This window comes from Macaca nemestrina, chromosome 4, assembly GCF_043159975.1.
Source record: "Macaca nemestrina isolate mMacNem1 chromosome 4, mMacNem.hap1, whole genome shotgun sequence".
Classification (NCBI taxonomy): domain Eukaryota; kingdom Metazoa; phylum Chordata; class Mammalia; order Primates; family Cercopithecidae; genus Macaca; species Macaca nemestrina.
Window position 1 is genome coordinate 16,851,900 of NC_092128.1, and position 17,646 is coordinate 16,869,545.

The 17,646-nt window shown below is 41.4% G+C and overlaps 1 protein-coding gene across 1 annotated transcript in view; it reads right to left on the bottom strand.

The window, feature by feature from the left end:
- LOC105471250 (maltase-glucoamylase 2 (putative)) overlaps window positions 1-17,646 on the bottom strand; it is a 96,471-nt gene that overhangs the window by 56,955 nt on the left and 21,870 nt on the right. The window contains exons 14-24 of the mRNA XM_071094122.1: window positions 14,666-14,837; window positions 14,010-14,126; window positions 10,778-10,932; window positions 10,539-10,623; window positions 9,527-9,583; window positions 8,631-8,755; window positions 7,834-7,922; window positions 7,039-7,088; window positions 3,661-3,828; window positions 2,434-2,589; window positions 1,177-1,410 (exon numbers count right to left, since the gene is read on the bottom strand). Coding sequence (XP_070950223.1) covers window positions 1,177-1,410; window positions 2,434-2,589; window positions 3,661-3,828; window positions 7,039-7,088; window positions 7,834-7,922; window positions 8,631-8,755; window positions 9,527-9,583; window positions 10,539-10,623; window positions 10,778-10,932; window positions 14,010-14,126; window positions 14,666-14,837 — 1,408 coding nt within the window. The remainder of the gene's footprint in view (window positions 1-1,176; window positions 1,411-2,433; window positions 2,590-3,660; window positions 3,829-7,038; window positions 7,089-7,833; window positions 7,923-8,630; window positions 8,756-9,526; window positions 9,584-10,538; window positions 10,624-10,777; window positions 10,933-14,009; window positions 14,127-14,665; window positions 14,838-17,646) is intronic.

Below are 17,646 nucleotides of genomic sequence, written 5' to 3' on the forward strand. Positions count from 1 at the left end.
GTTCACACTGTATTTCCAGTAGACATATTTTTTAAGTGCGCATAGCAGTAGGTCTCAAAGTTTGGTCTCTTGACCTGCAGTACCAGCCTCACCTGGGAGCTTGTTAGAAATACAGATTCTCGAGGCCAGGCATGGTGGCTCATGCCTGTAATCCTGGCACTTTGGGAGGCCAAGGCGGGTGGATCACCTGAGGTCAGGAGTTCGAGACCAGCCTGGCCAACATTGTGAAACCCCATTTCTACCAAAAACACAAAAAATTAGCTGGGCATAGATGCGGGTGCCTGTAATCTCAGCTACTTGGGAGGCTGAAGCAGGAGAATCGCTTGAACCTGGGAGGCAGAGGTTGCAATGAGCCGAGATTGTGCCACTATACTCCAGCCTGGGCAACAAGAGTGAAACTCCATTTCAAAAAAACAATAAGAAGAAAAAGAAATTCAAATTCTCAGGCTAGGCCCCAGCCTAGGTCTACTGAATTGGAAACCCTAGGGGTGAGGGCCAGAAATCTGGGTTTTAAAATGATTTGAAGGTGATTCTGATGCATGCTGCAATTTGAGAACTACTGCTAGAGAAAATAATTCTAATAGTGCAATTAAGTTAATGCCTCTCATATGAGTTTGCCACAAAGCAGATGCATTTTTCTCAGGGCTAAAGGATGATTCTTTGATGATGTTTGTGACCTAGAATACTCATCATTATAGGGAATTCACGGTTCTCATAGATCTAAGGTCACATCCTGGCTCTACCGTCTACTTTATGACCTTTACCTCTCTACAGGCCTTAGTTTCCTCATCTGTAATATGAGGGATTTGGATAAAAAGCTGTTTCAGCCAGGCACAGTGGCTCATGCCTGTAACCCCAGCACAGTGGGAGGTGGAGGGAGGTGAATTGCTTGAGGTCAGACATTTGAGAACAGCCTGGGAAACATGGCAAAATCCTGTCTCTACAAAAATTAGCCAGGTGTGTAGGCTCACACCTATAGTCCTGGCTACTTGGGAGGCTGAGGTGGGAAGATGGCTTGAGCCAGGGAGGTGGAGGTTACAGATTGTGCCCCTGCACTCCAGCCCTGTCTTGAAAAGAAAAAAAAAAATGTTTTAATTGTTTCAATGACTTCTATCCATACAGAACCATAAGTTAAAACTCCATATTGAGAACCAGAATCTGCAACATGGGCCTTACCTTGACCTGCAGCATGGTTGCTGTGTGATAGATCACATTCAGGCGGAGGAAGCTGATCTGTGCAGAGAGAGAATCAGAGGCAGCAGCAGCAGCAGCAGCAGCAGCAGCTGACTCAGAGGCCATCAGGAGGGAAAGGTCTGCAGTGATGCTGGTGCTCAGATACTGAATGTCACTAGCAGCATAATTAGGGATGGTGTCATAGTAACAGGTGGGCACTCCAGGAGTAGATGTGTCCTGCAACAACAGGAGAAAGTCTTGCTCAGCCTCTGATACAACACTGAGGCTGTCATTCCTGAAGAAGTTGGTTAACACAGACTAAGTCTCTGATACCATGTCCATGGTTATGGATTGAATTATGTCCCCCAAAATAGATGTTAAGTCCTAACCCTGATACCTGTAAATGTGACTATTTGGAAGTAGGGTTTCTGCCATGAACAAATTAAGATGAGGTCATTGGGACAGGCCCTGATCCGGTATTACTGGCATCTTTATTAATAAGGAAAATTTGGACACAGAGATAGACATGTACACATGTGACTATGAAGACAGAGAACGGGGTGATGCATCTACAAGCGAAGAAATACCCTCAAAGTCCTCAGAAGGAACCAGCTCCACTGACACCATGATCCCACTTCTAGACTCCAGAATTTTGAGCAAATAGATTCCTGTCGTTCTATGCCACTCAGTTTGTGGTACTCTGTTATGGTAGCCCTAGCAAATGCACACATCCATTTTTTAAACACACACATTGACCTATAATGAGTGAACAGTGACAGAGCAGCAGAAAGTTTGATCTAGAGACAGAAGCCTCCAGGCAGGCAGGGTTCTACTCCCCGGGTCCTTATTGCCTCCCATGTAATCTAGAGGAAATCAATTGTTCTTTCTAGTTTCCATTTTCCCTATTGTTCAAATAGAGAGGAACAGCCTGACCTTTTGCTTCCTGCTTGTGTTCTGCAACAGACAAAACAAGATCGGTTAAAATATGCAATGCAAAATGCATACCCAATGTATATTATTATGTTTAAAATTGGGTTTTTAATGATATGGTTGGAGTGGCAATGAAAATGGCAATAAACTTCTTCTGATCTGGGATATCTGGGGAAAATATTGATGACCTATCATGTAGAGTTGGCAAAAGGCATGTTGCACAGTGTCCTGGTTTTCTTCAAGCCACAGACATTTGAGGAGTGTTTTCTAGGTACCTAATTACCTGTGGGACAGTTTTTACAACTTCCTAATCTGTTTCTGGTCATTTACCTCCCAAAGACACCCCCGCTGCCGACAACCCTCCTCAGAGGCTGTTGGATCGTCAGGGTAGCAGTTGAACTTCTCCAGGTCACTGACAGGAAGATTCCACCTAATAGAGAATTCTTGTCCCAGTACCAGTCCTTGGAGATCAGTGATGGTTACCACCTGGGGAAAGAGACAGTCACAGTGACAAAGGAAGGGAGGGAAAGGCACCCAGAAAGAGTTCTTGGCTGCAAGTCTGGAAGTCAGGACAAGGGGATCTATTCCTTCCTCCAAAACCATTTTGCCATGAGATATTTGGAACTTGGCTGATTCCTGGGCTTTCTCACTTCATGGAGTCATTGTGGAAGTGTTGGATGGGAAGGGTTTTCATCATGCTAATGAGTGCAGATCACAGGCAGGACTGTCATTGTTAGGCTTACTGTCCTCTGGGTGTGATGCTTATCAATTTAATAAAGGTAGTAATAATAACAATAGCTAAACTTTATGGAGCATTCACACAAGCCAAGACTGTGACAACCACTTAATAAGCATGATCTCCATCAACCCTAGAGAGCAGTTCCATGCTGTCAATGTTATGACTATCTCCATTTTACAGAACAGAAAACTAAGATACCGAGACACCTAATACCCTCAGAGCTGAGATTGGAGCCCCATTCTGCCTAACTCTAAAAATCAAACTCTTACCTTATGCTATATGTCTTGTCAGCATGGAAAGGGGCTGATCTAAGAAATAATGAATTTCCCAGACCTTGAAATATTCAACTAACAATGTAAGGGAATCATTCAATAAGAGCAAAACTGGATTACTCCTTGGGTTACTCCACTCACATTTTATTAATGGCATGCAAATAGCCTAAAACAGTAAGGACAAATTTCAACTGTTTCTCAAAGAGATTCTCCCTTCAATGAGAGGATAAATGTGTAAATACCCATTGTACAATCTATTCACTATGTCACAGCTGGGATCAGAGTGTCTCATTTTAAGTGTGCCCAGAGAAGAACTTCCTTCTCTCAGGGTTCCAACTCCCACTATCTTCTACAGAGCCCTGATACAAACAAAGCAGAGAGGTCCTTCTTTAGCATGCACATGTTTCTCCTGCATCCTCCCTGTGATGTGTTGGACCTCCCAGCAAGTCAGTTGTGTCTGATTGCCCACGGTTAAAAGCAAAGTAGGGCCGGCTGTCAGAGCCAGGGCCTCTGGAAAGGACCCTGCAGAATGGAAGGCTCTCTTACCTTTGTGGAAGCATTGTAGACAACGCTTGGACTGGAGGTGGCGACATTATTCAGTAAGACGGTAAAATTAGCTGGCTGTTTGTCCATTCCCAAGATTGTGATATCTGTAAACATGAGGTTGTCAGTGTCCGTATAATTATTATTTATAATCTTTGCTCGTAGATGGTTCTGGGAGGGGAGAAGAAAAAGTCAGATTAGAAACCAGGTACTTCAGACTCTTATTATCCCTAAATACCAGTCAATGTCTCATTTTCTGACATCCAAGCTGTTTCCTTTTCTTTGTAGTTTCAAATGTTGCTAGGTCATCATCCCTAGGGAACTCGTTCACTCAGACTCTTATCAATCTTAAATTTTTAAAGTAATATTTCATCTTCCCTTTGGTTTGCTGGTTCTCTACTGATTCTATTACTCAGAAAATTTGTCCCTGACACTGTAGAATTTTCAAGCAGACAAGATAGGTACTCACACAGTAAATAAAAAGATAACGAGACTCGTTGGCACACAAAGATAGACATACACATATACACCAAAAGGGTCCAAGTAAGTTTTTCCTTTTATTTTACTAATAATGATGATAAGAGCTAAGAGTATTTGAGTGTATATTATGTGCCAGGCACTATGCTAAGCATTTTACATGTATTATTTCATTCAGTTTTCACAGCAGACTATGAGGTTGAAGCTATAATTACCCTGATTTTTCAGATGAGGAAACTGAAGCACAGAAAATTAAATAACTTATTTAGGGAACAAAGGTGAAACAGTTGAGCTATGACAAAGAAGAAGGTAGAAATTAAAACTGAAGGCTGGGCGCGGTGGCTCAAGCCTGTAATCCCAGCACTTTGGGAGGCCGAGATGGGCGGATCACGAGGTCAGGAGATCGAGACCATCCTGGCTAACACGGTGAAACCCCGTCTCTACTAAAAATACAAAAAACTAGCCGGGCGCGGTGGCGGGCGCCTGTAGTCCCAGCTACTCGGGAGGCTGAGGCAGGAGAATGGCGTAAACCCGGGAGGCGGAGCTTGCAGTGAGCTGAGATCCGGCCACTGCACTCCAGCCTGGGTGACAGAGCAAGACTCCGTCTCAAAAAAAAAAAAAAAAAAAAAAAAAGAAATTAAAACTGAAGAAAAAAGTGGCAGTTTGATAATTTAAAAAAATTAGAAGTCCCATACATATATGCCCAAATGATTTTTTACAAAGACAGATTTTTCAACAAAGATGTTGGGGCAACTGGACATATACAGGCAAAAGGTCAAACCCCAACCTAAATCTTACATGTTATGTAAAAATTAACTGAAAATAGATCACAGACTTAAAAGTAAAGGTAAGACTATATTTTTTTTAAATGGGAGATAATATTCAGAATCTAAGACTTGGCAAAGAGATCTTAAACTTGACATCAAAAAGCACAATCTATAAGGAAAAGAATGATAAATTAGATTCATCAAAATTAAAAATGTAAATATATAGATGGTAAATAGACATATGAAAAGATGTTCAACATCATTAGCCATCAGAGAAATACAAATTAAAAACACAATGAGCTATAACTACACATCAATCAGAAAAACCTTAAAAAAAATAGTGACAACATCAGATGTTGGCCATGATGCAAATAAATTAGATTACTCAAATGTTGCTGGTGGAAGTGTAAAATGGTACAGGCATTTTGGAAAACAGTTTGGAAGATTATTATAATACTAAATATGCACTACCATAAGACCCAGCAACTGTACTCTTTGGCACTTATTACAGAGAAATAAAAACTTATGGCCAGGCACGGTAGCTCACGCTTGTAATCCCAGCACTTTGGGAAGCCGAGGCAGGCGAATCATGAGGTCAGGGGTTTGAGACCAGCCTGACCAACATGGTGAAACCTCGTCTCTACTAAAAACAGAAAAATTAGCCAGGCATGGTGGCGCGTGCCTGCAATCCCAGCTACTCAGGAGGCTGAGGTAGGAGAATCTCTTGAACCCAGGAGGCAGAGGTTGCACTGGGCTGAGAATGTGCCATTTTACTGCAGCCTGGGTGACACAGCGAGACTCCATCTCGAAGCAAAACAAAACAAAAAAAAACTTATGTTCACACCAAAACCTATACATGAGTGTTAGTAGCAATTTTAATCTATTTGTAGCAGTTCACAACTGGAGCCAACTCAGACACTCTTTAGCAACTGAGTGATTTTTAAAAGGTGGTACATCCATAACTTGGAACACCACTCAGCAATAAAATGGAGCAAGCTGTTGTCACACGCAACTTGGATGGGTTTTGAGGGAACTATGCTGAATGAAAAAACCAATCCCAAAGATTGCAAACTGTTTAATTCTCTTTACAGAACACTCTTGAAAGGATACAATTATAGAAATGGCGAACAGATGATTGGTTGCCAAGAGCTGAGGAGGGATAGGGAGAGAAGCAAGTGGACATGCTGTTAAAGGGCAGCAGGAGAGATCTTTGTGCTAATGAAATGTTCTGTATCTCGACAGCATCAATGCCGGCATTCTGGTTGTGAGATTGTGCTATAGGTTTATACGATGTTACCATAGGAGAAACTGGGCAAAGGGTATATGGGAACTCTGTGCTAGTTCTTACAATTGCATGGGGATCTTTAATTATTTCAAAATAAAAAAGTTACTTTAAGATATATATTATATCTTATATAAATATAATATTTTATATATTCTATATCTCAAAGTAGATCCATTTTTATAGATATAGATGTAGATACATACACACACACACACACACACATATATATATATTTAAAAGAAAGGAGAAATAAGAGAGAGAGAGACCGCCTCAAAAGAAAGTTCTGCCTATACACGAACAGGCTTCTAAGAAAACCACGTCAGAATTCCCTCATTTTCTGCTAGCCTTGCTGCTTTTTATTCCTCAGTACCCTTGGGAAATAGATATGAGGCAAATGATGTTCTGTATCTTCCAGCCTTTGAAAATCACTGCTTGATACCTGTGCCAAAGGCCGAGTTTTACCTGCTACGAAGGAGAGCCGTTATGGAAGAACCTTAAAAAGGTGCTACACCACTCACTAACCCACCCACACCTCATATACACTTGCAAACGTCACAAAAGGCACATCTTGGAAGCCAGCACCCATCACATAAAATGCAAAGGCAATCGTTTTGTTTTGTTTTGTTTTTTCCCAGGGAAAAAAAGTTCTGCACGGAACTCATACCGGTTTTGTAGCAGCTTATAAGCCTGACACACATTAAACACTTTCATGTTCATTTGATTCCTTTTTGGAATCATGACAATAAAACTCTGTCTCTGTGCACATAACCATGTGTCTATATTAAACTAAAATTTCAAAGAGCCATCACAGCAAGGAACATACGCTGTGTGTTCCTCAAAAAAAGTACTTACAGAGGTAACAGAGAAATCATATAGAATATACTTCTTTTCAGTTACAGCATCTAGAAAAGAAAGAGGAGTACCCATTACTATGAGAAGCCATGCAGCTGGGAAGTCCTGCTCTTCTCTTCATTTCATCTGGAATTCCTTTACCAACCATCTAGTTCTGCTCATCTGAGTTCTGTGCATTTTTTTTTTTCAAACTTCTGCAAATATTTCCTGGACCATTTTCTCTAAATTCACATGTCAGTCTGTGGCACCATTTCACTGGCATGTAAAACACTTTGATTTGCATTATAGTTATCTACATATGCATTGTATCTAACCTGCTGGATCATGAGTTCCTCAAGGTCAACACAATACATACTAATTCCATGTAGGACAGGATTTTTATATAACCACATAAGCTCATGTGAGGTGTTTACATGGAAACCTTACAGTGAAAAGACACACTATTCAAATCAGATATTTCTTCCACAAACCAAAGCAGTATTTTCCAAAGCTATTAAAAAAGTGTATTATCTGTTATTAATAATAATGTCCAAGAAAGAGAATAATTAAGCTAAATGCAATAATGTCCGTTGCTTTGGTAGAGTCAGTAACACATAATTTGTGCATTTGAAGTCTATTTTAATGCATTGTGCTTGGCTAATGGAATTTTCAGAATGGATTTTAACCCATTGATTCTAAGCTACAGATGTAAACGACAGTGCTAGTAGGACTAGTGCCATATTGGGCAGCCTGTGATGACTAATTTTCAGGGAGAATCACAGTGATCCACAGGAATGGTGTCTTGAGAAAGTCTACCTTTAGATACACCGTCATCCCAGTACAGCTCTCCCTTCGCTTCTCTCTTATAGTCCAAGGCGATGATGAGTCCCAGGGAATTCCTCCGGCTGTAAAAGAGTAATTCCCAGTTTCAGCGAATGTAGATGAGATGGAACTATGTGAAACTAGCCGCCTTCATGCCCCAGGGACAGATAATCCAAGAGTCTACACCAGAAACTAAGTAGATGTTGATACTGGGTGGACACATAGGAGCTGGGTGTGGGCAGGGAGCAGGGATTGATAGTGAGTGGACATAAAGGGAAGGGTGGACAGAGGCAGTTCCTACTGAAAACTGTTTGGGTTGCAATACATAATATCAACAATTAGCCTTATTAGGTGCTTAGCATGTGCCAGGCACTCTTCTAGTGTCCCACACACATTATCATTTATATGAATTCATTTAACCCTCATAATAACTCTACAAAGTTAAACTGTCATCATCTCCAGTTTACCAATAATAAAAAGAAGCACAGAGAAGTAAGTTGCCCAAGGTAAACACAGCCCGTATGTAGCCCAAACCAAGGCTTGAACCCAGGTTCTGTAGAATCTGAGCTCTTGACCCCCAAACAATGTTGACTTCCACGTGATAACTTTCATCTCCTATTTAGCTCAAATTCTTTCACACAGTAGGGAATATACATAAAGACAGTTTCTGGGTATAGGGAAACTGACTTACCCCTTGGCTCATCCACAAAAATCCCTATTTGTCTTTCTCATAATGCCCTGCTCCATTAGAGCACCAGAATAGTCATACCTTAGAAGAGTGAGGAGCTTACCTGGCTTCTGTGGTTGTGTTCGGCTTCTGAGTGGGAAATATGTAGCCCCCTCGCAGATGAAGTCCTATCTTATCACCTGCGAGAAGCATATTCACCAACTGCTTCCTCCACGGGATGGCCACTCCCTAATCAGCAACAAAAACAATAGACCAGGTAATAAGTTGGGGCCTTAGATATCATGTCGTTCAGTTGACATATTTTAAAGAAGAGACAAACAGAGACCCCCAAAATGAAGTGACTTGCTGAAAGCATATGGGTAGTAGAGGGCAGAGCTGACACTCCAACCCCCTTTATTTATTTACATTACATCAAGCTGTCATTCCACACCTGGGCTTCAGTTTCTAGGCTATCACAGCCAAATGGCAAAGCCTAGTCCTGATAGCTACACAGTAGCCAGGTTGATATAATGAATTTCCATAAACTTACTCCAGTTATTCAAATTATTTCATCATACATTTGGAAAGGCCTTCTGCTATGGTCTGAATGCCGGTATACCTCCAAAATTTATATGTTGAAACTTAATACCCAGAGTGATAGTATTAAGGGGTGGGGCCTTTTGTGAGGTGATTAAGTCATGAGGGAGGAGCAAGGAGGTGCCATCATTGAAGCAGAGAGCGCCTTCACCAGACACGAAATCTGCCAGCACCTCGATCTTGGACTTTCCAGCCTCCAGAAAAGTGAGCAATAAACTCGTGTTGTTTATAAATTGCCCAGTGTAAGGTGTTTTGTTGTGCCATCCTGAACCAATTAAGATGCGTTTCTCACAGAAAAAGGACCACAATCAACTAACTGTAAATCTTGTACTATTATTCTATGGCAAGCTTCCAAGACTGCTGCTTTAGAATTGACCTCTGCTAGAGGCAGGTCTCTGAACCAACTGGGGCTGCCTTACTTACTGTCTCATAGTCATACCAGGTGGCATCAGGTATGTATGCTTTCACTTCGTCCACACCCTAGGTAAACAATAACAATAAGTAGCATTAGCATACCCCACTCTACAGTTTACAAAACACCTCCAAGCATCATTGCATGTGCTTATCTGAACAATCCTGAGAGATGGTTGAGATCATCCCATTCTACAAAGGAAAACACAGACACTTAAAGGTTGAGCAATTTACCCAAAGCAGAATGTGGCTAAAAATGATTTGTTCTGCTCAACGCTGCTGCACTTTCTAAGAGAAGCAGAGAACATCCATTCACTGAGTTAGTCACATAATTTGACAGTTAGGAGGACAGTGAGCCAGCCAGGTCCCAGGAAAGTCTCCCAGCAGAGCTACTGGTTGGTTAGCAGGACCTGTCATCAGATGGTGTGGCTAAAACACCAGCTCAAAGGGCCTTTGACATGGGTACATTGGCGATATTTCATGTCTACAAGCAGATCAGCATCATCCTTCTGATCCTTGCCCCACACTTTGCCACTCAGCCCTGCTTCCAATCACACTTAATAGGATACACATGGTCCTTCAGAGTTGGACTTCAGAGCATCACCTTCCCTTTGCCCAGCATTCCTCTCTCCCTCCCTTCTCGTCTCCACAGGTATTCTCTCTTTGAAGCCCAGCCTAACCCAATTCAAGAGCACACCCGCTCTGGACAAAGGAAAATACAGACAGATGTTCAGCACACACACCCCAAAGTATTTAAAGCCATTGTTAGTGCTGCAGCCATATGCCTACGGACTTAGGCTTTAATTTTAAGGCAATTTTACAACATGAAAATTGTTTTGTTTGGGGCAGTAGGACCAAGATTACTAGTTTTTTAAAACTTTCCAAACTTTCATGATCTCTCTCTCATTTATATTCATATTTTGATATAAATGCAGTCACAGATACTCAGAAACCAACTCATCCAGCTATAGAACCACGAGGACAAGCACAATACCCCCTTTCATTGTTTAGATTATAAACATACTTCATATAAAACAGGCGTGATGAGGAGTCCAGGTCCCCATAAGAACTGCTCATGCACATCCCACGTGGCTGAGTCCTGGTAGAACCTAGTAAAGAGGTAGCGCAGTGAAGGCAGGTGAAGTCTCCAAAACAGGACAATAGCACATTATGTAACAAGATCCTAACTAAGCTTGCTACCACAAACAAAGTCAAGTGAAACTACAAATCAGAAAGGGAGTCTTTGAGAATCAGGAAACTCACTCATGTACAAGGGGCCTTGCCACCGTCTCTCCCTGGGTGTGAGCACGGTAGAAAAGGGTATAGAGATAGGGCAGCAAGGTGTAGCGGATGTTCAGATAATGTCTGGAGGAACTCAGCAGCAGGGAATCAGCACCAAAGGCAGCAGGATCCTGGTCCTGTGAGAAAATGGGAAGGAAGGGCTGAATATTTCTTTCCATCATAGTTGAGAAGTTCTCTTACAATAAGAAGCTTTCCCAGATGAAAGCAGCCACTTCCTCCAACTTGAAGAACATCAAAGCATTTCTAGAACTGAAAAGATACTGATCCTACTCCTTCATTTTATACATGAAAAAACAATATTAAGGATTATATGACTTTCCCAATGGAGAATTGCAAGCAAGTGGCAGAGTTTAAATTTGGTGTCTATCGGCCGGATGAGGTGGCTCACGCCTGTAATTCCGGCACTTTGGGAGGCTGTGGCAGGTAGATCACGAGGTCAGGAGATGGAGACCATCGTGGCCAACACAGTGAAACCCTGTCTCTACTAAAAATACAAAAATTAGCTGGGTGAGGTGGCACATGCCTGTAATCCCAGCTACTTGGAAGGCTGAGGCAGGAGAATTGCTTGAACCAGGGAGTAGGAGGTTGCAGTGAGCTGAGATCGCACCACGGCACTCCAGCCTGGCAACAGAACGAGACAGTCCAAAAAAAAAAAAAAAAAGTTGATGTCTGTCCTCTGAGGGCAGTTTGCAGCATCCCCAGAGCGAAATGGAAGCCCCACAGAGGTTGCCATGGAGATAAAGTGGGACTTGCTCCCTCCAGGTTTGTTCCAATTTATTTCATATGTTGAGATTTCTCATAATATTTTATCTGGAAAATAATATAAGTTGTACAACTACTAAAAAAAAAAATCCATTGCCTTATAAGCCACAGTGCCTGCCACCATGGTCTGTAATCCACCATTTCCTTTTCATGTGCTTGTATGAATTTTAATTTTAACATTTTATGTCCAGTTTAATCTGTAATGTTTCCACCATCGACATTTGTTTTATTTTCCCTATCCCAAAGACTATGACCGCTATTTGTTCTTTGACATACGTTGTGCAAATAAATTATGAAGATGTTTTTTAGCAGATTTTATCCAAGAGTAAAAAACCCTTTAGAAGAAAAATCTAATTTTCCTTGGACCCAGAGATGGAAATTTTCCATCAATGGTCGGCATTCATTTTGTTCATTTCTCAAGTAATTTGGAAGATGCGAAAGATATACACATCATCTTTTGACTTGTCATCCTATACTGTGTTACTGAGAATGAGTTTTGGATAAAGTTACCTGAACTTTTCTTTTTCTTTTGCTCCCTAAGAGGCCCATGTCTCCCCTCTAAATAGAATGATTCCATGAGACCACTCTAGGAACCCAGCGTAGGGCTCATGAAAACCCTGAGGTCAAATATTAAAGAGAATAACACTCCACAGCCTCCATCACCCTGGTTGTCAACTGAGAAAGTCCAGAGCTGTGCTGCCCACTATGGTGGCCACGAACCACATGAAGCTACTGAATGCTTGAACTGTGTTTATTGAGACTGAGGAAGTAAACTTTACATTTTATTTGATGACAGTTACTTTAAATATAAATCTTAGAACTGAATCAGTGTAATTTTTGTTTCCATTAAACCAACTTTATTGCTTTGGTAGAATAGCATTTTACTTCAACTGCATACAAAAAATCTTAGCATACAAATTGAGATATACTACAAGTGTAAAATGCATACCAAATTTTGAAGACCTAGTAAAATGAAAAGGATATAAAATAGCTCGTTAATAATATTTTGTGTTAAACACAGGTTGAAATGATAATGCTATGTAATACACACACACGCACATCTATGTACACATATTGAGCTATATAAAGTATTTTTAAAATAATGTCCCTGTTTCTTTGTACTTTTTTTTTGAGACAGAATTTTGCTCTTGTTGCCCAGGCTGGAGTGCAATGGCGTGATCCTGGCACACTGCAACCTCTGCCTCCCGGGTTCAAGAGATACTCCTGCCTCAACCTCCCGAGCAGCTGGGATTACAGGCATGCACCACCACACCTGGCTAATTTTGTATTTTTAGTAGAGACAGGGTTTCTCCATGTTGGTCAGGCTGGTCTCAAACTCCCAACCTCAGGTGATCCTCCCACCTTGGCCTCCCAAAGTGCTGGGATTACAGGTGTGAGCCACCGTGCCCAGCCTCTTTGTACTTTTTAAATTTAAACTGACATATGTGGCTGTCCTTATAATTTTATTGAATAGAGCTAGTTTAGTCAAAAGAAAACATGTGTTTAAACCTAGCTTCCTGGGTTATCTGAGTGCCCTCATCTATGTAAGTCTTCCAGGACATGGCTGCATGAAGAGCACCCACCCACCTGCTCCCAGCCACCTGCTTAGACATTTAGAAATAATTCATCTCTCTCCAGATCATAAGTGGCCAGAAGAGCCCAGGGATAAAATACTTTGAAGGTTTGACTGTTAACCCTTCCTGGGTTAAAGACAAAGTCAAGAGCTGGAGCTAAAATGATCATTAGGAAGTTATTCTAATGAACCTATTAAGAGTTAAACCACTCAATTGAAAATATTTCAACTTAAGATTACTTTATTAAAAGAAAGGATATCTCACCCTACTTGCTTCTGCCATCATCATAACCACCTCCTTAGAGGGGACTTTGAACCCACTTCTATGTATTTGCCCATCAAAACTACTACTTTGGGTGGAAGATCCTAAAGGTGGAATGAGTCATGAGAAATAGTTGGTAAGTCCTCCCAACTATTCATAGAAAGGTAGAATGTTTCAACAAGGTGAAAGAAATTTTAAGATCACTGGCCTAAGCCTCTTTAAATTCTTTCTCCTTGCTCCTCCATACCTATGAGGGATTTCCCTTGTATTAATTGAAATAAAATACCAACAAATTCCAATTGCCCTATCTTATATAAGATAGTAACAGAAGTGATGGCAGCACCATAGCAACTTTAACAAATCTTCTCACTTTGTTGGTGAGTTTCCAAGAATAAAATCATTCAGTATATACATACCCCTTCCAATGCACCCTCACCTTGATTGATACCCTGCTTTTTAAGGCTATGATACAAGACTTTTTTATCCTTCTTCTGCAGTTAGTGCCAACCTGTAGTGCTATTTTCCTCAAATCCTCTTTAAGAGCCAGTAGATTAGCTAATCCAAAAAGTTTCCATCACTTCTCTTGGTGACCTTACCCTGAACCCAGGCCCATTGTGATTCCTTGGTAGTGGATAAAATGCTCCAAGCTGCATCCACCTTCTGCAGAGCTCCTCTGTGACATTGTTGGTATAACCACAGATGTTGGCACCTACCTGGAGAATTAACACACATACAAGCACAGTAGTCAATGAGATGTGAAAGCATGTAGTGAGTACTTACCTGATAAGGGAAAGGAGAACCTCTTAGTCACATCATTCCATGCTTAAGGAGATCCCAGAGTCACAGGGCACACTCCCAGGCAAAGGAGAGAAACAAGATAGAATCCATCACGGACTCACTGATAGTGCAAACAATGGTCTTTGTGTTGAGGCTGTTCCTTAATATTCAGTTCCCAATTTCATACTTTCTTATTTACTAATGCTCTCTTGATGGAATTTTCCTGTGATACTAATACATTTTATTCATGCTGTCTCCTTCCTATCTTCAGAGATTCCACGGATGACAACTCAGTGATAAAGTACTACCATTCTATCTTCAGAAGGCAGCTCAGGTAGCACATAAAAATTGATTTTTCCAATACATATCACCTTGGAACATGCTCCTTGGTTTTTCAGATAATCTCTAAGACTGCTAATTAAAAGAATGTCAACAGACAAAGGGTTAAAGTTCCCTGGTTGGAAATAAGGCTCACCATAGGGATGCCAAACAGGTTGAACTCAAGGATAGTGGGGATTGACCATCGGAGGTCATCCCATGTGGCCGCATTGTCCCCCAGCCAATGAGCAGCAAATTGGCCAGATCCAGCAAAAGTTGAACGGGATAAGATGAAGCTCCTATTATTCATGAAGACGGTCTCCAGGGCTCTGGAAAGGAATACAGCCAGTGGAGTGTGAGGTGGGCTGTGAATGTCTAGGACTCACCTTACAACAAGAGCAGCAATGGACTTTCTAACCAAACTGAGAAAACAACATGAGGGTGTCATAAACCAGGTGTCATAAACTTAGCACTATTTAAGAGCTTCTTTCCCATTTTTGGGTAAGGTTTCAGATCTCATATAAGACAGTACAAACCTCTATATTCTAGCCCCCACAGCAATTTCTTTAGGCTTCCATCCCCTGATTTTGTTTTCTCTATCTGGTTGGATCTGGTTGTGGTCTGGTCCTTTTGGTCAACAGTACATTGGAACCATGATTTGGGTTATTTGTCCCATCTTCTTTCTAATGTCCTTTGGTTCCACGAATTCCTGTCATGCATAATCCTGTTCAGCACAGCACCTGCTCCGATGGGAGCTCTGCACCCTCTGCTGGACTGAGAGGAGAGTTCATGCACCAGCTGGTACACCTCTGAAACTTCAGAACTTATCCCTGGGTTCCTCTGAAACTTCAGACTTATTCTTAGCAATTCTCAATGTTAGCAAATTTTAATCTAAGCAAAATAAGAGTCATTGAAATGAGTAAGTCTCAAAAGATCACATCTGATACTTTCTATAAAGTTAAAAACAACTAACATAGAAAATATTATTTTCATTGTATTATATATAAAATATTACACATTATGTAAAATGATATAGAAGTGAAAGCAGGCCGGGGCAGTGGCTCACGCCTGTAATCCCAGCACTTTGGGAGGCTGAGGCGGGTGGATCACGAGGTCAGAAGATCGAGACCAACCTGGCCAACATGGTGAAACCCCGTCCCTACTAAAAATACAGAAGTTAGCCAGACATGGTGGTGTATGCCTGTAGCCCCAGTTACTCATACTCAGAAGGCTGAGGCAGCGGAATCGCTTGAACCCAAGAGGCAGAGGTTGCAGTGAGCCGAGATCGTTCCACTGCACTCCAGCCTGGGCGACAGAGCAAGGTTCCGTCTCAGAAAAAAAAAAAAAAAAAGAAAGAAAGAAATGAAAGCAAAGAAATTAAAAGCATAGCATTCAGAATGGTAATTACTTCAGGGGCACAGATGAACAACAGTGGGGTAACCTATGGTTGGATGTAGGCTGTTTGTCTAGCTTTCATTCTGGACACCTTTTGAATAGGCATTTTATTGAAATGACTCTCCTCTTTTGTTTTTTCCCCCTGTGGTAAAAAGCCCACATCTTCCATTAGAGTTATAAAATTGAACAATAATACAATTAGAGGACAGGAAGACCTGAGCCACAATTGCTGCTAGCTCTTCACAGGCAAGCTCTTCTTTCCTGCTTTCTAATGCATGGTCTGAGACAAGTGTATCTTTTCCTAAAACCTCTCTCTGCAAATCTTTATCACCAGGTACCAGGCAATTCCTCAAGACACTATCACAGTCACCAAGGCCTCCTCACTTCATTTTCCTAGGGATGTTTGGAGAGTCTATAAATACTGAATGGCTTATAATGGCAAAAGGGAGAAAATGTTGAAATGGAAAACTGCTTTAAGAAAGTAAAGTGCTTCATTCTGTCAATTTACTGTCAAAAATAGGAGTAGGTTGGAGGAGAGGAGTCACTCAACTCCTATCCCCACTTCTACTTTAATGTAGACTGGCTGACACTTTGCTTTTATTACCACTGGCTGCAGGTTTATTATACTCTGTAATCATCAATCACGAAAGAAACACATTCAGCTTACAGAGAGTGAAACCGAAACAGGGTTGAAGATATCTGTGGTTACAGTTTATTTAGAAGCAGGCTGTTACTATGGTAAAACAGATTAGATAACTGCCGGGGGTTTTTTGTTTCGTTTTGTTTTTGTTCTTTTTACATATGAAAGGAACAGTCTTACTCAGGGACTTTGTGTTTTGTATTGTATCTTTTAGTTTTCTTTTTTCTATCCCCCAAGTCTGGCCAATTTATAATCAGGTTGTGATCACTGAAAGAATCTAGTCTCCTTCGGCTTTCAGCCTAGAGGTGGGGGTAATTTTATTCCTGCTTGACCCACTGTCCCCACACTATACTTCCATTTAAGGTTGAGCCAAATATTTATCAGACCAATGACTTTAGTTCTTCTGATGTCCAGATCCCATTGAATGAAAATCTTATCTTTTTTTTTTTTTTGAGACAGAGTCTTGCTCTGTTGCCCAGGCTGGAGTGCAGTGGCGCGATCTCAGCTCACTGCAACCTCCGCCTCCTCATTCTCCTGCCTCAGCCTCCCGAGTAGCTGGGACTACAGGCGCCCGCCACCTCGCCCGGCTAGTTTTTTGTATTTTTTTTAGTAGAGACAGGGTTTCACCGTGTTAGCCAGGATGGTCTCGATCTCCTGACCTCGTGATCCGCCCGTCTCGGCCTCCCAAAGTGCTGGGATTACAGGCTTGAGCCACCGCGCCCGGCCTAATCTTATCCATTTTTTGATCCACTTCTGCCTCTTGCCCAAAGACCAAGTTCCACTTATCTCCACTGTCCTCTGGGAGCATAGGCCATTATGCCTGGCCAGAGAAATTAGAAAGACACCTACCTATTCGTTCAATCACAATTACCTTTTAACTATTAACCATAACTATTAGAATATATTAACCAACCCATTCTTGATTTTATAGCACTTTTACCACATGGAGCCACTGGCAACAAAGCAATTTGAAACTTTCTTCCCCTCCTCCAACCCTTTTTTACACTTTCTTTCTTACCCTGACTATTCACTCTGTTTGCCACTTCTCATTCTTACATAGAAGCATCTAAGAATAAAAGTATATCAGAACAGAAGACTATGGG